At 34.4% G+C, this 21,834-nt stretch overlaps 2 protein-coding genes across 3 annotated transcripts; one reads left to right on the forward strand and one right to left on the reverse strand.

The window, feature by feature from the left end:
* Positions 1–2,240: 2,240 nt before the first annotated feature.
* LOC111409793 (enhancer of polycomb-like protein 1) lies at positions 2,241–14,305 on the forward strand. The gene is made up of 13 exons (XM_023039830.1): positions 2,241–2,475; positions 2,733–2,946; positions 4,308–4,437; positions 4,644–4,746; positions 5,400–5,523; positions 8,820–8,885; positions 10,000–10,038; positions 10,578–10,658; positions 10,783–10,830; positions 11,924–11,974; positions 12,090–12,158; positions 13,085–13,330; positions 13,539–14,305. The coding sequence occupies exons 2-13, from the start codon at positions 2,797–2,799 to the stop codon at positions 13,788–13,790; spliced, it is 1,359 nt and encodes a 452-aa protein (XP_022895598.1). The 5' UTR covers positions 2,241–2,475; positions 2,733–2,796; the 3' UTR covers positions 13,791–14,305.
* Positions 14,306–14,486: 181 nt separating this feature from the next.
* On the reverse strand, positions 14,487–18,665 carry LOC111409794 (uncharacterized protein HI_0703). 2 transcript variants are annotated; one of them, XM_023039831.1, is made up of 6 exons: positions 18,415–18,665; positions 17,201–17,434; positions 16,616–16,888; positions 15,898–16,134; positions 15,535–15,752; positions 14,566–14,973 (listed from the first exon to the last, which is right to left on the reverse strand). In XM_023039831.1, the coding sequence occupies exons 3-6, from the start codon at positions 16,865–16,867 to the stop codon at positions 14,724–14,726; spliced, it is 957 nt and encodes a 318-aa protein (XP_022895599.1). In that variant the 5' UTR covers positions 16,868–16,888; positions 17,201–17,434; positions 18,415–18,665; the 3' UTR covers positions 14,566–14,723. The 2 variants fall into 2 exon arrangements, with proteins under 2 accessions (XP_022895600.1, XP_022895599.1); XM_023039832.1 differs by lacking the exon at positions 17,201–17,434 and having other exon boundaries at positions 14,487–14,973; positions 18,415–18,662.
* Between the last annotated feature and the right edge of the window lie 3,169 nt (positions 18,666–21,834).

Here is a 21,834-nt window from a genome sequence, read left to right on the forward strand (position 1 = left end):
ATATAACACAAGATGGAAATAGAAGCACATAATGGGCAAACCTTTGTACAAGAATGCTTTTCAAGAACAAAAAAGGCTCATTTTCAAATAAATGTTTTTGTATCAAACATTATAATGTTAGTTTTGTTAACTTCAATTTTTGCATATACACATAGCCAATAGAATCTTGATCGCTCTTCTCCGATAACGTTGCTTAATTAAATGAACGCAATCTAATTGAAGCTACGTCATTATATGTGGGACCTCATTGTTATGTACATGTTATATAATTTATAAATATAATAATAACCCAAATCTGAGTTACGTATTCATATGCGAGTTAGACTTTGAAACATAAATTGTCAACTTAGACTATGATTTATCGAGATTTCGACAAAATCTCTTTTATATTATAGACTAAACCAACCTAAAATACAATACAATGTATCCACTAGATATATACAAAATGAATTGAGGTCCATTTGTCCTTCCAAATAAAGTAAAATGATGATCTAATCAAACTTCCTTCACAATTTTGCTAGTGTGAAGTAGGTAACATAATGTCGATAATAAGATGATAATGTAGATAGCATGGCATGTGTACCGTCAATAGTAAAAATATTGTTAAGACATGCTTGCAACGATGTTGCACGTGCACTTAGCAACAATAATATAATACATATACTAGCAATAATAATGAAATGATACTTAGATACTAGTATCACTATAGTCCTCCAAGTTCAAGTATAGATATTCATATAATGCATTAACTTTTTGATAGAGGTGAGACTCTGAATATAAGTAGTTGTGATGAAGCTGATGTAAAGGCATGTCCCAGTCACCTTGCTTCCACGTATACGTCACCTGCGCATACGACATGCTTGCAATGATGTAGCGTATGCACTTAGCAGCAATAATATAATACATACGATAGCAATAATAATGAAATGATACCTAGATACCAGTATCACTATAGTCTTCCAAGTTCAAGTATGGATATTCATATAATGCACAACTTTTTGATAGAAGTGAGACTCTGAATATAAACCGTTGTGATGAAACTGATGCAAAGGCATGTCCCAGTCACCTCCCTGCCATTATGTGTCACCTACATCGTAAAGCACACCATTAGAAGGAAAATGTACGGCAATCGTTTGCACTTCGATGGTCAGATCAATTGCCAAACGAAAGATAAGGAGTGCAAGAGATGGGAGATAGGGCTTGACGGGTTTAGAATTCCATACCTTGTGTGTAAATGAACTCAAATACACACACACACATAGAGAGAGAGCGAGAGGGAGAGAGAGAGAGATGAAAATGGACCAAGTGGGGGCTAATGTATTGAGCTCCAAGTTTATGATGAGGTTGTTTGATTAAACCCCTGTTTGAGGGGCATTATTTAGCTCATTAAAATGAAAATTCTAGATGTTATTGGAACAATCAGGCCCCACACAAGAGATGAGCAGTCAAAAAAGTCAACTGGATGTGATGATTAACGGTAAAAATTTCCATTTTTTGGCCAAATAATGTGCCTCAAACAGGGGCTAAATAGGCCTAATCTAATTGAATAATTGATGTCAAGTCAGCATATGGGGCTCCTCCGTCATTTGTGTAATTTATAAATACAACAAGTTTATTGTGCATTTCTAGGTCCAATGGAATTCATCGGTGTAGGATGAAGCCCTCACAAATATAGATTTTTTTTTTCTTTTGGCAATATTATGAAGTTTGGAGATGATATCAGTTTGTATTTTAACTACAAATAACATTAAAACTCAACCGATCAATATCCAAAAATAAACTTCACCTAGAAATCATATGAAGAAATCTAAGCTCAAGAATTTAAGAACCCATTGACTGTGTACTATCTATATATGTTTTCAAAGAAAAATGCATAACTTTATTTGATATTAATAAAGAGTATTTCACAATGATTGGAAAAGAAATGAGTGTATGAGACAGGGGGGACTTACTTGAGGCCTAGCAGGGTTGACCGCTCCACTCGATTTTCAGATTTTTTCAAATTTTTTTAGGGATTCAAATTTTTTTCTAGGTTTTTTGGTTTTATCCCTACTAGACTTTCGTCTTGGATCCGCCTCTAGTATGAGAGATGAGGGGAAGAGAATGGACCAACGCGACAAAAAACCCTTTTCAAAATACTTGATAGCTAACCAAATAGCACGAAAAATCAATCGATTTGTTCGACTTCGTAGCCCAAACGCTCACCCCTAGCTAATTTCCTCAAAATTAAATTTGATCTTCCACAAAATGAACTTAGGCCTACCAAAGCTCTTGGATCATGACCCAGAATCGGGTCCACCGAGTCCATTCCTTACCCGGGTTTGGAGCTGTCCGAGTTTCCCCCATTTCCATCATCCACCGCATCCCCAATTCTGCAGGACTGAAAACCTAAATTTCTCTCTCGCCCCCTCATTCTCTCCCTAAGCAATTATTCATCAACACCGCGTATCACACAATTGGGTTTCTCTTTTGCTGGTATTCCCGTGATTCTTATTTGATTTTTGTACACAAGTGCGCTTTTACTTTTAATTCTAGGGTTTGGAGAACCTTCAGGCGCGAATCTTCAACTTAAATTAAAATAATCATTCGGTTTTTTATAACAACAAAATACACATCCAATACTCCTATTGCACTTATTCTGTTTGCCTATGAATTGCTGAATATTGCCAACTATATTCAATTTTTCTTTTATTAATTTGTTGAGGCTTTAATATTCAAATGCTATATTGTAGACTGAGGACTAACGATTGCAAACTGGGAAAGAGTAGTTACTGAATTGGGGCATGAGCTGATGCTATGAGTAGGCTATCATTTAGGCCTCGACCTCTTGACATCCACAAGAAGCTGCCCATTGTAAAATCTGTTAAGGAATTCGAGGATGATGAGGTCCCGACTTCTACTCGTAACTCTCAGATGCTCCGAATTGCCTCAGAGGCCGATAATGAGGTGAGGTATTTACTCAGAGGACAATACAAAATTTACTTCAAATTGATTATATCGATGTTTCTTTCCTTTCTAATTATACACATGGTATTTGAAGTATAACATTTATTTGCTTCGTATATACATATTTTAAAAAGAGCAATTTCTTGCCCCATTGCCATTTCAAAAATGAATACAGTTATATAATTACTATAATGCATTTGGATGCCTTTCAAGGCAAGCTTTTTGCATTAAATCCAATTGTCGAATGATCCTTCAGTTCGACAACTATCACAGTAACATATTATAATTTACCGCTAATGACTAGAAACAATATATACTAAGCCGTCCCAACACCAGGAAGTTACTATAATTTCCTCTTAACTTATTTAGGTAGGCCCTGAATAAATACACATGGGGGAACTCGAATGGATTTGCATGTTACTGAATCAAAGGGTCCAATCCTAGTCTTGGAGGTTTTAGATTGATTCCTCTTCCCACCTTTGTCCCAATTTATTGAGGTTAGCCGCTCTATTCACCCTGTCCACTAGAAAATGAAGCTTTCAGGCCACTCGATGCAGAATGGTGCATGTTGTTGTTCATAGAAATTCTGAGTGGGAAAAAGGCTGTCTTTTCTGATCTTTTCTGAATTTTGCTTTTATTGTTGGATTTTTGTGTAATATGAAGATTTTAATTATTTTTTGGTTATATCCTGTTGTATTGCTATATGGTGGAAATAAATTTTTACAAATTTCTTCAAGTTAATTTATTATAATGCAGTGAAATATCCGAATTACTTCATAATGTATTTGAAAGAAAAGCCAGAAAAAAGAAGGCAGCCTCAACCTACTTGCTGATATTCATGCAACTTGCGTCCAAATGCAGAGTTCGTAATTTTAAATGATTGATACTTAGAGTCCATAACAAGAAGGATGTGTGAATAGTATAATTTAGGTAAATATGCTAGTAAAATAAAATGAACTATAGGTATTTTATAATTGTGTACGGAGCTGATTTTAAAATTTTGATCTTCCTGTATCTTTTTATCCTTATTAGAACTAAAAGAAATATCGTTTAGATGTGGCTCGAGGGGTTCTTTATCTGTAAAATTATTGTCGCTGTTGTAATAACATAGTTTTGTTTTATATTCTGAAGCCTTTTTTATCAGGCCACTTATCATGTTCTCTTGCTGCAAAAGTTTTCATGCATAGTGCTTCCACAAGACCAGAAAATATCTATGTGAAACAAATAGTATTTACTTACTAGTCATGTTATAAAACTTGTACATCCCATTTAAATATGTAGTACAACTGGGCAGATGAATTTACTCAGTCTTGAATTATGATATACGTAGATTAACTAATGCCATGATCAAATTTTCCTAGGTACAACAAACTCCTAGCAAAAGAATTGCTTCAGAAATACCCACTCCTGAGTTCGTGGTAGTGGATACATATGAAAGAGACTATTCTCGTACTTTCAGTCAACCAACATCATATCTTCGTGCAAGGGGAGGTGAGACATTTAAGTGGTCTACATTTTTTATCCACACATTTCGTCGGACCACAACTACTACCCACCTATTATCCACATACTATGTAGGACTCAACTGTTTATAATCTATGAAAAGCTCTACCAAAAACATACTCAAAATAGGCTGCTGATTAATTGTTAAACATTTGTTGCAATCATGTATTTAAATTTTGTCGTGTTATTGACAGCCCGGGCTGAGATTGGAGAATTTGTTGAGTACGATCTTGACAATGAGGATGAAGATTGGCTTCGAGAGTTCAATAAGGAAGGAAAAACTCTTGCTTCTGAGAAGTAATATTCTCTCTATCTTGTATAAATCCTCGCGTATTAGAATTGTCTTTGATATTCTTCTTTTATCCTTTTACTTCATCCAATGCTGACCCACAAATTGTTAAATCCTTTTTTTTTTTTTTTTTTATCAATATCAATTATGCAAGTCGTTGTCTGGAAATCAGTTTATGGTTCTAATTTTAGAACTGAAGGTACATCAAATTGTTACTTAATTGTTTCTCTTCTGACATGGAAGTGATAAAATCTAGTATCTAACTTAAAAGCGAGCAAGTTTTTCTGAGATGCTTGACATCCATATCAATAAAAAGTTTGCTGCTATAGTTTCAGAAGCGTTGAACTGCTTGCAAGATGGGGTTTTTGAATTTTATTAAGCTATGTTAGTCCCTCTTGGAAAGTCTTAAGACTTTGCTTCAGTTCCTAATGGAACCTTATGAAACTCTAAAAGTTGATTCTATAAAGTCTACCCAACTACTGTATATTAGGGTGCCTTTTGTACAATCTCTATCCTGGATTATTTGATTATTGCTGATATTGCCCACCCACAAACTAGGGGGTGGGAAAGGATTGAAGAGGAGGCGCTTTATGAAATCTGGATTTCTTCATAAATTTTTTATTCCATTGCTTGTACTCATATTGTTTGATTGTGGATGCAGGCTTGAGACAATTCTGTTTAAATTGGAGGTATTAGATCACAAGGCTCGGGAAAGGGCTGGATTTGTTGCTCCAACACTTGGCTCATCGATTCCTGTGATTTTAACCTTCGATGCTGCTGTTGAGGTGAAAATATTACTCTTCTGATAGCAGTTTACAAAATTGTACAATGTTGTGACTAAGTATATGCTTCTAGTTGTGTGCTGTTCTACTTTTCTTTTGCTATGAAGTTTCATTATTTATGAAGTGATTTTAGTGATTAAGTTACTTGATTTTGCTGGCATTTTTGTAATCAAACATTAAACACTTTTTAGTTAATTTTGGACTCGCTATTTACAATAGCTTGAAAGAACCACTTCAAACTATTGAGTTCCTCTTTTCTTGTTTCAAGATGTTTTTGAATATATCATGTATACAATTAGATGGATCAAATTGTATAGATGTAAATTGATGTCTTTTATAGATGCTGCTGAATAGTAGTTTAAAATACTTTACTGCATGGGTAAGTAAGTAAATAGTATCCTGGTGAAAAGTTGGGTTCATTTCCAAGTGACCCGGAAAATGACGCCTTGGGCTTTTTTCCCGCAATGAACATTGGAAGATTCAAGACATTGTTGGAGACAGTATATTATGACCATAATCTCTTCCAGTGGGTTTGTTAATTCATTTCCTTCTTTTACCTTCATCTTCCCCTGAGAATACGAAGATTGGTGAAAATTTGGTGAATTACAATTTTAAGACAATGGGTGAGGAAATTTAATGGTATGACTTGTCAGTTTCCTTAACCAGTGCAAGGAGATGGGGTTTGATTGCACGAGTAGTCAAGTATCATCTGCCATCGCTGTGAAAGTTACTTCGACTTTTCCTTTCCTAAATTTTATTTATTTTGGATGTGGAAAAATTGTTTCACCTCATGGATCCATGGTTACAACATACAATAGGCCTGCTAAATTTTTTGAGCCAGTAGTCAGGGTCCTGGAATTTTATAATAGCACACATGCTTTTGCCTTCTTTTCGTGGTAACAAGTCAGTCGAAGGAGTCAACTAATAAATAAACCTGAAGAATAATTCAAGAATTGCTTCAAAACTTATGTACCATGATGTGCACCTCAATTTTATGACCTTGGATTTAGAAATTTCTGCCATCATCCGGGGTATTGTTAAATTCTAGTATTAAAGATGCCACATTCACTAAGGGGGGTGTCCTCAATCTAGAGTTTGATGGATTTTAAAACTCCATATAAATTGAAGTATCTTCAATTCAGATTTAAATATAATTCATTAAAATATAGGTGTCCCCAATCTAGATTTTTAAAAATATTTATAAATTTAAGTGTCCTCAACATAGATTTTAATAGGTAGTTTTGAAATTTAGATGTCCTCAATAACTAGTTGATTTTAAAAGATTTCATTAAGTGGATAGATTTTGAAGGATTTCAAGGTAAAAATATAAGTACAAAGAATCAGTAACAATTTTAACCCAAACCTAAAAATTTCACAACATTTCTCACTTCTCTCCATATTTGCTTCCCTCTCTCTCTCTCTCTCTCTCTCCCCCCCCACATCTTCAACAAGATTTTCTTCTTCTTTCTATCTCACATTTCTCTAATGTGAAAAGATCGTGTAGGAGAAATTTTCAATTTATGATAATTTATGAAAGATTACTATTTTTTGTTGAATATTGGGTGTGATTTTTTATTGAACTTATTTTTTCTTATTAAAGCTATATATTGTTTACTATTTTGTAGATGTGCTGAAAATTATCATGGTAATTTACGATTTCTAGTATGCATACTGGAACAACTTTGTCTTTCAAGTTCTGTACCATATTCCTTTTTCTTGGGAAGAGCTACGTGTTTTCTATATATACCTGCAAATCCTAGCCAAGACATGTGAGGATGGTATCCCACAATTTTTTCTTTTGTGTCTACATGGTTAATGAGAATTCTGGGGGTATGGAATTAATTGCCTTGTGGTCATGTATGTGTACATCTTTGTGTTTGTATCTCACAAGGTTGTGGCATTTTGAACTAATTCATATTGATTACGACTTTGATTATTTAACACTACATATTTTTGTCCTCTCCCACTCTCGCATTTTGTTGAATATTGGGTGTATTTTTTATTGAAGCTCTGTTATAATATTCAATGTTTAACAAACAATTGAACAAGGACTCGATCATTTTCTGTGATTTATTAACGTGCATATGTGTAAGAATGAGTTGTCAAAGAAGAAGTAAAAATTTGTGGCTTATGTTAAGCATATTTATAAATTTTACCCAGAATCTATAAAATCCATTGAAATCTATAAAATCCATGAAAATATTTAAAATCTACAAAATAGAAATCCATTCAAATCTTATGAAATCTATTAAATTCTATAAAATTTCACACAATCCATGAGAATTTATAAATGTTAAGAAATCTATTAAATTCTGAAATGGGGACACCCCCGTAAGTAAAAATATCAGTAGAATTTAATATGCTATTTGTCAAAAAGTTAGATTTAGGAGCTGTGTAAAAGGCTGCCTCCACAACGTGCTAAAAGTTCAAGCTTAATGTTTGCATCACATGTTCAAAAACTTATCATGTAATGTGAAGACCAGCTATTGATAAGTGCAGAGTAAAGTGAAGATTACTTAGGAGCTGGTCCCCACTCATTCAAATTCTACACCTGTAGAATTATCACACTTTAAGGGTGTCACTGGAGACTAGTCACTTGTTTGACAAAGGTTCTCAAATGGAGGCTTACTTTGGTGATTGCTTTGACCTGCTTTTGTTTGACTATTACTTACTAAGAAGCACGGATATTTGTAAACTCATTACGTACCTGTATTCGATACAAATCCAAGCTCTGATAATATCCTATATCCTTTGATACGTACCGGATACATTTTCTTAATTTTATATATATATATAACTTTCGGTAAGTATCGGACATACTTTTAATTATTTATTATTTTCATTATGTGTCTGATATATATATTTAATTATTTTAATAAGTTATTGAATATTGATAATATTTATTGAAAATACACCATTAGGGTTTTAGATTAATTAATCTATATTATTTAATCTTTCAATGCATATTGAAGAAAATGAAATTTGGACAATTAATAATTACGATAAAATGCTTTAATATTATATATATATATATATAAATTTTATCACACATCTCTGCGTAACCTAATTTTTTAAAATAGTCATGTCGGCATACCCGTATCGTATTTGAATTACGTATCTGTATCGATGCTTCTTAGATTACTATTCAGAGTTTGGACCATGAATCATGATTTCACTTATATTGGATCTGCATTGTGATTATGAGTACTTTTCTTTCTTTTTGTTCCCTTTAGATTTTTGAGTCTTCTCAAGTAATTAATTTTGAGTAATGCTATAATATTTTATCATTCACATGTTAGGCCTTGCAAGCTCTTTCCATCAAATATGGGGTTTTCCAATCTATCTATAGTTACTGGAAGGAAAAGGTATGTGTCAGCCACCATTTGATATTCTTGTCTTGGATGTTTTCGTATGAATTAATTTTACCAGAACTGTTTGCACAAGATATGCAGTGTTTTTATATGCTTTTGGTAAATTAAGCTCTTATCTCTGGTCTTCTTTTTCGTGGCGAGTACTTGGTTGTGATCTGAGAACATGCTTTTGTGCTGAAAAATGAAACAGAAACTTTATTGTGGAGTTAGGTTGGTTGATGTTAATGAACAGGCATGTATGATAGGAATTATTGCTGTGATGGGCACAATGACCATGCTATATTGCTATGAAACACATTCTCTTTAGCTTTTGTAGAAACTTGAACTTTCATAATTCCAAATCCTTAGCCTTATTAAGGGATATGTATGCATTAAATACAAGTAAAATGACTCCAAATGATTTGGCTCCGGGGGAAGTTAGGGTAATAATTTGAAAATTATTTGTTTATTAATTCTATAGTAATGTTCAGACATTAACTAGATTTTACTCTTTAAAATGGAAAATACTCTTCCTATCTATGTTGGTTTGCTCGCGTTCCACATCTGGAGGTTTCATGTAACCATCAAAAATTGGACAGACATTTATATCAAGTTCCTGAATTACCATTCAAAGTTAGTGGCAGAAAAGAAAGATGGCTGCACCGCTGGGTGTTCAAACACTGTGGGAAACATGGCCTAAAAGGGGAGAGTAGGTATTGGATATAAAATAATGGTGATTGGGTGTAAATGATGTTAGCAAAATTCGGTGCCAAGAGGTAAAAAGTGTTACTTATAAGAGATCTAAAGTAGTGATTGTGAAGTGTCAATGACCTTTTAGAACTTTGTGCAGAGAGGTGATGTGACAAACAAGATGAGGTGTGGGGTGTATGTTCTACTTTCACTTATAATGTCTTTTTTCTAGTTTGCAGCTTGTCATGCTTGTCACATTCAGCATGAGTCAAGTATTTTTTACAAGTAGAGGAAAAAGTGTACATATGGTGTTTTGTTAGTATAGTTGCACATTGGCTTCATGGTTTACAACTAACTTTAGCTTATCATTAAGATGGGTTTTTTTGAGATGAATCCTCATGTTTTTTGTCTTTTGTTTTTCTTTTTTTTTTCCAACCAGCGGGAACGGTGGCAAAAACCAATCCTTCGGCGTTTGCAGGTAGTTTTGACACTTGATTTGTTGGTCTCACTATCTTGAATTCTGGGCCAGATACATATGACTATAGGGAATTTTATGCTCAAGGGAATCACAGCTTTCCTGATTAATAAGCAGGACTAGATTCCTGCTTCCATCCCCTGCATGTATGATTCATGAACAATAAAATACTGTGAATTGACTTTCATTTTCCGAACCTTTATCTTCTTTTCTGATAGAATTGCTAGATTTAAGTTCGATGAACTATTGACATTCATTCTCCAAAGCTTTCTCTCTTCATTTCTGATCGATTTCCTACAGATGTAAGTTTGAAGAATTATTGGCATTTTGTCCTTTCTTTTCTCAACAGTTTAGTTTTTACTGATGGAACTTATTGTCTCAAGTTACAATATCATGTTCTGTAATAACTATTCTTTTTGTGCAGCCAGCTTCTTAGTATTTGGGTTAGGATCAATTTGACTTTACATTTTGATCGATAACTAGAGTTTTCTGGAATTGCACACTTGCATTTGCTAATATCTATTTTGCTATTTCCTTTACAGCCTCCCCCACCGGTCAATGATACCAATCCGTACAATGTATTCAGGCCAAGGGAGAAAGCTCATAAGCTTCACACTAGGAGAGTACGTCGTTACTTGATTGTTCGCTATTTCATGTATATATTTTAAGAGGCACAATTATTTGTTACACATTGAGGAATTTAAATGTCTATTAATCGGTCTTTCTACATACTTGTTTTACAAATAGATGCAAAGGAGGGAAAACAATGTGCAGTCCTTTGAAAAGCTTCGTCAGGTGATCATTATTTTTTTTCCAGCCCTTGAATTTTTTTATACTTTGTTTTTATGTGCTTGATGTTGTGTAGTGGACTTCGTATTAAGTGCTTAATTGATTTTGAAGCATATTATCAATACTTATAATTCTTTTAGCTTGACTTTTACTGGTTTAATTTGGCACAAGCGATGTCAAGTCCTAATTGTAGTTTTTGAACATATCATCAGTTGATATAAAACTTGTGTAACGTCATGCCTCATGCTCAGACTGGTCATCTTATATTGATTGATGTTTGCGTATACAGTTCTGTTCAAGAAATGGAAGTTTTGCTGTATCATATTACGGACTTATGGCGGATGAACTATCATTTGTATAGAGGCCTTGATGATGTAGTCATCTGCTTTCTATTCCCTTTAGGAATAAGAGCAACTTCTTGTCGCTTAAGTAGTTCAATATGTGAGAAATTTATTTCATGACAGAATGAGATTACCTCCATTTGCAAGTCTGCATTCCCCAAGCAAGTTATTTGGATCCTAATCTGAGCCATGAAGCACATTGGATTTGATAGCAAAATAGGTATTATAGCTGTAATTTCCGATATAATTTGTGAAATAATACTCATATAGTCCAGTTATCTAAGTTTGTTTAATAAGAATGTAATTTTCTGCCTTCCATAGAGCCCCTCACTTACCCCTGACAAGAAGTTGTTGTGAAGCCAAGGTGCGCCCTAGGATGACAGACATCACTTTATAGAGCTCATCTTCATGTTTGCAGAATCAACTTTTCTTGCTCACATAATTACATGATTATCTTCTGCTAGTTATTGTTGATCGGCAACTTCAGTTCTCATCTTGAGCCACTGATCTTTAATGATCAATATTGACTGTTGACTTAAGTATCTCATCCCTGGTCTTAAATCATTTGGGAAGTGACATCCAACAGGCTGATGACCCTTGAGTTTTGAGACAATTAACTAATAATTATGTTATAGCTTTTAGAAAGTAGAAATGAACACAATCACATTATGTTTTCGTTTCTGCTCCCGTCTATGATTCATTTGTCTAATTTTGATTAACACGCTTAGTTTACTTTTGTTTTCGATTCCCATATTTAGGTGAGGCGCAACCTCGATCAGGCGAAAACCATTATTGAGGCTCTGATCAAGGTATTTGCTCTTATGATTTGAAGCGTTCAAAATTTCCACTAAGCTTTTATGTTGCACATTGTGGGAGCTTTTGCAATGACGATTACTGTTCTTTCCTTATCATTGTTTTGTGTAGAGGGAAGAGAAAAAACGAGACCTTGTGGAGAGTGAGGTTAGCCTTCAAAGAATTCAGATGAAGTACAAGGTATGCACTTTATTCTGTGCTATTAATATTAGTAATTCTGAATTTGCCTTCTTTTATGTAACCACTTTTACTACAGCCCATAAAAAGCCAAAATGATGCTGGCATTTGCAGACAAGCATAATGTGATGTGATTTCTTCACTTGTCTTGCAAAATAAAACAATAATTCACATAAATCACGGAAATAAAACAAAGAAAGCAACTTCATAGATTCCTCGTTATCCAGATTCGCATCCGCGGAAAGAAAACGTGAATTTTCCCATTAGACTCTTTACCCTGACATTCCAAGTGATTAGTTTTATCATCACAACATGTAATAGTTGATAAATCTGGAGCTACATCTTTTCGCTTCTGGTTTTCTATTCTCCCATTTCTCATAGTTTATAGAGAACTACAAGTGCCTCAAATCTCTCAAATTTGCTCCCCTCACACTTCTGTCCTCCTGGACTTTGTCATGGGTTCCATCTTAGCTCCATGCTCGATTGGAGATCAAATACTCTCTGCTCAATGTATCTTCTCAGACTCATAGTGGTGATTCTCTGGTCCATGCCTGTATGATATTCCTTTTATGACATCATCGTCACCAATAGTGGGTCTCCATTAGGGAGATTTCTTAGTCTCCATTAGGGAGATTTCTTAGTCATCTGCATATTTTCTTAGTTGCTCCTGGTTACAAGAACGATCCAGCTTCTGCTCCCTCTGAGATTACAGTGAACATGCTTTCCCCTATGAAAGCACATTTAGGAATTTCTTTTCATACCATACCAATTTATGATGATGTTGCTTTTTCCTGTCTCATTAAAACAAAACTTCAAATGGTATAATCTGTGGAGTGCTGTTTTGTTGGATGTTCATATTCTCTCGGGCAATGAGCTGCAATAGATACTTTCAAGGATTGATGGTAATTGAATTTCTGTGGATTTTCCAGCATGAAACTGAGCTCCTAGAAGATAGCTTGGCACTTCCTGGACTGCCTTCCTTCCCCAGCAAGCTTGTTTCAAGCGAAGATGAGTTTGTCGATTCTGATGACGTGGCAAATAGCCGCCCAACCCCTCGACCTGCTTTGGCACAAAACCCACCTTTCGCAGAAACAAAGCAGGCGATGGCTTCTTCAGGAAGCATGAGACGAGAGGCCAGACGGCGTCATGTTCCACATAGTTGGCTTCGTAAACTGGTACTTGTCTTGAGCTCATTCTAATTTACCCCTTTCCCTTTTTTATTTTGTCTATATTATGCCCGGAGAAGACATGAAAATACATCTGAAAAGTTGACAATTTTGGCTGGTGCACCTAGAGGATTGGCATATAGTTTGTTGGATGCACATTCCATTTCTGCAATATCCTTTTCACAGACATGTAACACAAGTTTTACGGTTTATGCAGGATCCAAATGAACCAGTCTTGTTGTTCACTAAACCACTAGATCCAGATAAACTAGCAGCTTCAGGCATTATACCTCCATCAGATTTGTCAACCCCAAATGGCACATCTGCACGCTCGTTTCATTACCGTGGAAGGATTGGCCGAGGGGGCCGAATAGTATTTGACCGATGGAATCCTTTAACACAGACTCCAATTGAGTGTGGTGATACGTTATATGTACCACCAAAACCCCAGCATTCAGCGCATCATTAATTTCATTGCCATTTCGCAAGCTTTTTTCAAGAATGAAGCCCTTCAGATTATTCCATAGTCGTTTCTCTTTAAACTAAGGCGTGCTCAAGAAAATTTCCAGTTATGGATGTGACAGAGAAATGAAAGCTACTCACAGGTTTTGCTGAATTTAAGTAAGCCCCATTGTTATTCATCTGCCCTAGCACAATTATTTTTCTCCTGTCAGGGTAAACTCTGGAAAAAGCAGCTTACCGTCTTTGGTTGATGGCTCAAGTTAATCTGGAAGGCCACGTTAGTTGCTTTTACATTGTATCTCTACTGTAAATGGGATGATAAAGGTGGTGTTGCAGGGTAAAAGTATGGAATTTTAGTGAATCGAATGCTGCAACTGATGGTTTCTGTGTAAACGCAGGTCCTCCACTATTTTATTCTTGTTAAATTGTGTACTTTTATTTTCTTTCTTGCCCCCTCTTTCTAATTGTATTCAATGAATCGAAATGGATAACGTAGGTGATTTTAAATTTTGTGAGATTGAAGTTGCCTGTTATGAACTATTCTCTTTCGACTCGGTCAATATTGCATAGAAGAGTCGAACTCACCGGATATAGTGAGAGGAGAGTCGTCGTGGTTTGTTGATTTATTCTGAATTAGTGCCACCTTTCGATATAAAATTTTATTTGCCAAATCACTATAAAAAATAAACAAACAAGACATTCATTTTCAAGTCATCAGGCGAAGGCATTTCCATTTCCTCTCAAGATCAACAACATTATTTGTCATCTATTTTTCCTGTCAGCTTCAAAACCATAACAAAATAGAACCCTCATGAATGTCAATTATTTACAATATAAGGTTCAAACTAAACTTAATCTATGTCAAGAAAGACGAAAAACATAGATGTTTCGTATAAGCTAAATTCATTACACGAACCAAATGCGTTCTGCATCTAGAACGTTACTTGGACCGGGGTTTTGGGTTTTCAAGTGGAAGTTTATTCAGCTCAAAATTGCTCTTTTTATGTGTAGAGCCTTCACCATTGGCCACTGCCATTTTAAGATCGTTTAATGTTCTCTTTGCATAGATTGTGAAAGCAACAGTCGTGATGATAGCAATGATAAAGGAAATGACGTTGTAGATGATTTCGACTAGTGTCAGGTGATGGTTCTCATACTTGACATCTGCTAACGTTCTTATGAGTCGACCACTGCAGACAGAGAGACAAAAGTAAGGCCAGCCAAATCAAGACAAAGAAAAGGAAGTCACTGCTCCAAATATAAGCCATCGGGGGCTCCGGTTCCAATGCCAAAACATAATAAGAACAGGTTTGGCTAAGCTAAAAAAGTTCCCTCATAAGCAAATAAGTAAGTTTGAAAATAGAAAGTTCTTTTAATTGATCAAAATTGAAAGGAAGTAACTAAATCTGAAATTTTGATAGCAAGTAAAGAGTTACTTTAGTTTGAGCATGTTTGGCTTCTCCAGCAATAAAGCTCAGACAAACATGCTCTTAAAAAGTAAGGAAAAAGTAATTTATACATACATATTTAGGACTTAAAAAGGTAACTTCTACTTATTTTTGAACCTAGCCAAGCATGCCTAATAAGATGACTTGCAAGAATCACACTCGACTAGGAAAAAAATGCATTCAGTCATTAACTAAAGATAACTACAGTGAGAGAGAGAGAGAGAGAGAGAGAGAGCGCGAGCGAGCGAGCGAGCGACTTCCACATGTGTCGGGCGGGCAGCAGAGCAGAGATAGAGAGCTGACCTGTAGATGTAAATGAAGGCTTCAGGAATCATTCCGGTAACTGATCCCCACAAATAGGGCCAGAATGTCATACTTGTCACCACTATTGCATAATTAAAAATAGTGTAAGGAAATGGCGAAATCCTAAAAAGTGCAACCACTTTAAACTGATGGAGCCAACTTCCTTCTCCGGCCAATCGAATCATAGCAGCCTTTTGAGGCCATCTTTTTAACCATTGCTACAAAGTGCATTAAGAAACAAAGGTTACAAGTAAAACAACAAACAAAAACATGGCAAACATCAACTATATAGGAAGTCGCAGAATATAAAAAATAGAACAATAGATTATACAATATCATGAACCAAAGTTGCTCGTTTCTTACATGAATTCGATCACGAAAGAGTAAACCAATTGAGTATGGCAGGATCATTCCAATAGTTGTTCCAACCATGATTATGACAAACCCCAGGCCATAACCAAAAACCATCCCCGCTAGCCACATGGAAGGACCAGAAGGAATTAGAAACACGGGGAAAAATGCCAAAGAAGCTACAAGTACGAGTGCAAGCACAGGCCGACCAAATGCAGTTGCTTCCCATTGAAGAATTGGGAAAAGAACCTAACCACAATCATTAAAATAAGAGGTCATATGATTTTAATTTTGTAAATCAAGGTCACAAAATCCTACATGACGATGAATGTCAATGTTATGTAGAGACATGCCTTTTTAGGAACAAACATATTATTGTAATGCCGTCTTGACTTAGGATTTCCTAGCTTTTGTTAACAATTAGTTGTTATCTACTCACGTTTCTTGGTATTATGGCATCTAATTATCATTTAAAAACATCACAGCAAAAATTTTAGATAATCAGAATCCCAATATCATTTGTTACAACCCCCTTCATCGTGCCCCCAACCAACCAGCAACCTTAGATGATCCTGATTAAGAAACTTAGATTCAAGTTCCCATTGCAGACCAATATTTTCACATTATCAAAAAGTAGCTAAAATATGTCCATTTTTGGGAAAGGTTAAGAAGAAGAAATTATGAAGGCAAAAGAGAAGTAACTAAATAGTAAAAACAAGAAATAAAATACCTTCTCTAGAATAAATGGAACCCCCCATTTAAAAAAAATAAGAACAACAATTATAGTGATTGAACACCATGTTATGGCCTTGATCCACCATGTAAGAGAACTTTTTCTTGCTTGTGATTGAGATTCCAGAGTATCGGGTTCAGATATCCTTAGTTCATTTGGTATGACCAATCTCACATACTCGCTGTCTTCCCTCACCTGACCCCCACTGTTAACACGTTTTCCCTCGGACTCCTTAGCTGAATCAGACATCTTGGTCGAGACACCAGATGTCTGTCAAAATGAAACAGGATATATATACATTACTATTAAGCAAGACTGATATACAAGCCATATATAAAATCATTCAGGCAAAATAAGAATATTGATAAGTTCATAAATTATGAAACTGAAGAAGATGCATCATATACTCGGATACAGAAATTTCAAAATGCTTCACACCATATACTTAAATCTCAGCAGAATATGTACTGTGATTGTGCACATTTATGAACACACAAAAACATAATCATTTTGTATTATAAGAACACAATTACTTTGAACACTGATTTTAAGCTACTTTCTCTGGAACGCCAGTTTGCTTACTTTTCATCTGAGCCGGATTTCAGCTAGAAAGAAAAGAATTCATTGGAAACTTCTTTTAGGGGTCATTCTACAGCTACTATGCAAGGGACTTGCACCATGGACATCTTATTAAACACAACCGACTGGATGTATCTGAACTGAAAATGCTGAAAATACGCTAATGAGCTCTTTCTGCCAGCATCATGTATCAACTAGAGCCATATGGAAAAGGTCTAATCACTGTATTGTCTGAAGCTACATGCGAGGAATCAATTTCATCAATTAAATACAAAGAAAGAACGATGAATTTATTGGTTCTCCACATTGTAATCATAGTCTAAATACAGACTATGCAAAACCTAATGACTTTTAGGTCACAACTGACAAATAATATTGGAAAAACTCAGGAGTTAAATATCCAAAAAAGGTCATTATCTAGCAAAAATAAATAACTTAAAAAAAAAAAAAAAAAAAAAAGGAGCCCTAATGAAATCAGCACAGTTCAAAGTTCAAAGTTCTCTGAATTATAAATCAGAACAGACACGTATCTGATCACACATAATCTTGACTAATTTTCAATCAACAATAATTATCCAAACTTGAAACTAAATGGAAACCTTCTCTTTTTTGTTTCTGGGCAATTTAATAGTGATTACCATGTACATAAATGTAAATTCAACAGTAATTGATCTCTTTCTTTCACCAGATGAAACTCTAGAACACCTCAAATAAATCAAGAAATGTAGAACAACGGAGCATTTAAAGAGGAAAAAAAAAATGTAATAGAATTTCTTATAAAATTTCTTCCAACTCCAGGATACCCAAAGAAATTTAAAATCTGCAAATTTGAAGTTCTTTTTGCCCACAAATATTTGGAAATTACCGTTTTCATTTCTTTATCATCTTCTCAAAGCAGAAAAAGTATATACTTACATGTATGTATACACATAATAGACGCACGCTACCCATGTATATAATCAAACAAAAAAGAAAAAGAAAACTGAACTACGAAAATCCGAAAAAGAGTAAAGCTTGACACTTTAAAAAAAAGGATCACTTCCTATGCTTTCGGAAAAGAATAAATCTTTACACTTTAAAAAAAAAAAAAAAATTTAAAATAAATAAATAATGAAACTCAATATCATACGTCGAATAAATTCCACAAAAAATTAAACCTCTATACCTCTAAATCTTCAAAAAACAAAACCCCATAAAAAAAATCTCTGAGTACTTACGCAAGAGAAGATTGAACTGCACTATTTCCCAAATTTGAAGGTGGGTTCTTGTTGGGTTTCTTTATCCTTGTGGGATGAAGTAATCCAACGATCAGGATTTAGGAAGTTAGGAGAAAAGGATGAAAATTATGTGAGGAGTAATTTTCACTCCTTTTCTTTCTTCGTTTCTTTTTTACGTATAGCATTTGAAATCAAACACATAGGTGCTTGAAAGAGTCCGCCTGCTCGCCTTGACTTTTCCTCAACCTCTACGGTTGATTGTGCTTTGTATTGTTCATTACTGGGTAATTATGATTAATCATAAGCAGGTTGTTGGTTACTTAACTTTCTTCACAATAAGTTACTTTTATTTATTGCTCATCAAATTGAGTAGATGTAACAATAAATTGAACATCAACATTCATTAAGGAAATCTAAATTTGCTCGAAGAACTTCTTACAAATTTTATAGGTTGATTTTGTTTGTGCTTTTGAATTTTTTCCGCAAATTTACTTTATATTTATTGGACTTGAACGTTAAATTTAACAGGTATAATTATAAATTGATCAAAAATGTCAAAAATCTTGTAAAATCAAATTTGAATATTAAATTTTTTTTCATTATTGTTTTTGGGATGTGTATTATTATAAACAATATCTTATTCTCTTTCATTGGTCATAATCTTGATTAGGTATCATTAGGTTGGTGTCAAAGAAAATGTAAATAAACAATAATTGGATGATATCAAACTTGATATTGAACTAAAATTGTGACTTACGTAGCCAATTTGCGAGAAAGGTAAATTAAAAGTTAACTCTGACATGTAACTAACTGAACTATTACTTACTCCGTCTCAATTCTCAAAGGACAAAAAGTAATTTGCGAGAAAGGTAAATTAAAAGTTAACTCTGACATGTAACTAACTGAACTATTACTTACTCCGTCTCAATTCTCAAAGGACAAAAAGTAATTTGCGAGAAAGGTAAATTAAAAGTTAACTCTGGTATGTAACAAAATGAAACTAATACTTACTCCATCTCAATTCTTAAAGGACAAAAAGTAATTGAAGTTTACCGTCCCTAATTAAAAAAAGGTAACTCTAATTTGGAAGGCTAACCCACACTTAGCCCTATTTTGCCCTTATTTTCTAAAATTTATTTTTAATCACTCATTTCATAGGATTCAAAACTTTTATTAACTTTTAAATCATATATTTTATCAATTTTAATCAAAATTTGTTAAAAAAATTGATTTTAACTAAATCAAACAAGGGCCTATTTTCATACTAAATTTTTTCCAAGGATGGAATATAGAGTCTCCCCTGTTACCTCATGCATTTGATAGATTTTAATAATATTTTCTCAAAAGTCTTCAATTTTGACTAGTGCTTCATCAAGAACACAATGACCAAATTTTGTTCAAAGCTTTCATATGAGAAAAACACGTCAACGTTCCCATATTTTTGCACGTGTGTGTGTATTTTTTTCCACTTATATCATCTAATAAAAAAACGTGTATCACTCGAGCTATTTTAATGATTATTTGAATAAAAACTATCCTTCAAAATCACGTGTTCGGGGACTAAAAAATTCCATTTAATTCTAGAAAACAAAGATATTACACAAAAACAGATTGGGACCTCCACTGCAATTTTATCAATGATTTAAGAAGCCAGAACTAATCCAACTGCAAGATCTCAACAGAAAAATCATTTGGCCAAGAACCATGCTACAAGTACAGATTTCTCCACTGATGAACACGTCATGGAATTGTACTTGGCCAAACACATAGAGGTATAATTATTGACTCGAAAAGCATCTAATATTAGACAGCTGTACTAAGAATAGAACTTATAAATCCAAGCCGACAATCCAGTTGAGCTCAATCTACAATCATTCCCAAGTACACACGTCTCATCTCAATCTACAAGCTCTCAAAAACAAAATTATCGGTGGCTCTATGTCAAGAAAAGAAGGTTCTACTTATAAAACTAAAATTATGAACCAAACTTCCTGATCAATTAATTTTGACACAATACAACAAAAACTGAATATTATTATGTACAATATTTGAGATGACAGCTGAGAACTTAACCTGGATGAATTTTGAGCCACATCTACCCTCCACAAACAGTTAATCCAGACAATTTCCTGCCAAGCAAAATTGTTGAACAAACTCTGGGCAAAGTAGCAGTTCAAGGCAGACGAAATTGATTATATTGTGAGGCTCAAAGATGGGGAAAAAATGGAAGAATCTAGAATCTCCCATAGCTTCAAAGATTGCTACAATGTGGTTTTGAGGGCTGGAGAAGACCTAACATCATCTGAATCCACTTTCAGCTGAAAATCAGAAGGAAAGCAAAAACAAGAATGATGGTTAGTATCATTATTTGGCAGCCAATTTGGTTGGTTGGAGGGGAAATAGTCGAGAGAAGTAATATACCAGATTGAGATGGTTCACTGGCACGCCGAGCAACAATTTTTTCAGCTTTTCAGAATGTTCAATCCTATGGCCCAATCTGATGGATTCCTCAAGGCACCAGAGTCGTTCAATTGTAGTATAAGGAAACCAAACTGCAAATTGTTCAGATAGATTCCTCAAGGCACCAGAGTCGTTCGATTGTAGTATAAGGAAACCAAACTGCAAATTGTTCAGATGGATTCCTCAAGGCATCAGAGTCATTTGATTGTAGTACAAGGAAACCAAAATGCAAATTGTTCTTTACGACAAATAATATCTGCTGGTCACTGTAGACAATGGTAAAGCTCTTCAGTTTCCAGCCAACGAATTAAGAATACAGAAATCAAATGCAACACATCCATATAATGTTTTGGTAGGGAGGATTGGATTGTGCTCGACAATGCAAAGAAAGAACGAGAAGCTAAAATCTTGTTCATTATAATGTGAAGTGCTCTCCAATACTGTGTACCAAACATAGACTCTTAGCTTTTGACAGTACTACCAGAACTTCTAGGCAAGCTGATGAGAAGAAAGAACTTACTGATGCTAAGGATTCAATGTCGTTTAGTTAATAGCTTCTGCATATCGGCCATAATCAATATATAGGTGAAATAAGGATGCCGGATCTGAGATAGGCATGTTAAGCAATATAATATGGCATTAAAAATCAACTCCCGAAAATTAAGAAACTATGTTTTAACAAAATGAAATTTATTTGATGCTAGTTTTCAAGTAAATTTGAACTCATTGAGGTTTTTCCGAAGCTAGACTAGGAAATAGGAACTACATAATATATATGCATCATAACTAAAAAATTGCTTCTGAGTTAAAGCTGCATAATTACAATCCTTGCAATTGCTGATAGTGAGAGCATACAGTATACTTATGCAACATTTAAATAATTAAATTGTGGGGCCCAAATAGTTATAAAAAAATAATAATAATAATAAAAAAGAAAAAAAAAAAAAAAAAAAAAAAAAA

Source organism: Olea europaea, chromosome 15 (assembly GCF_002742605.1).
Source record: "Olea europaea var. sylvestris chromosome 15, O_europaea_v1, whole genome shotgun sequence".
Lineage (NCBI taxonomy): Eukaryota > Viridiplantae > Streptophyta > Magnoliopsida > Lamiales > Oleaceae > Olea > Olea europaea.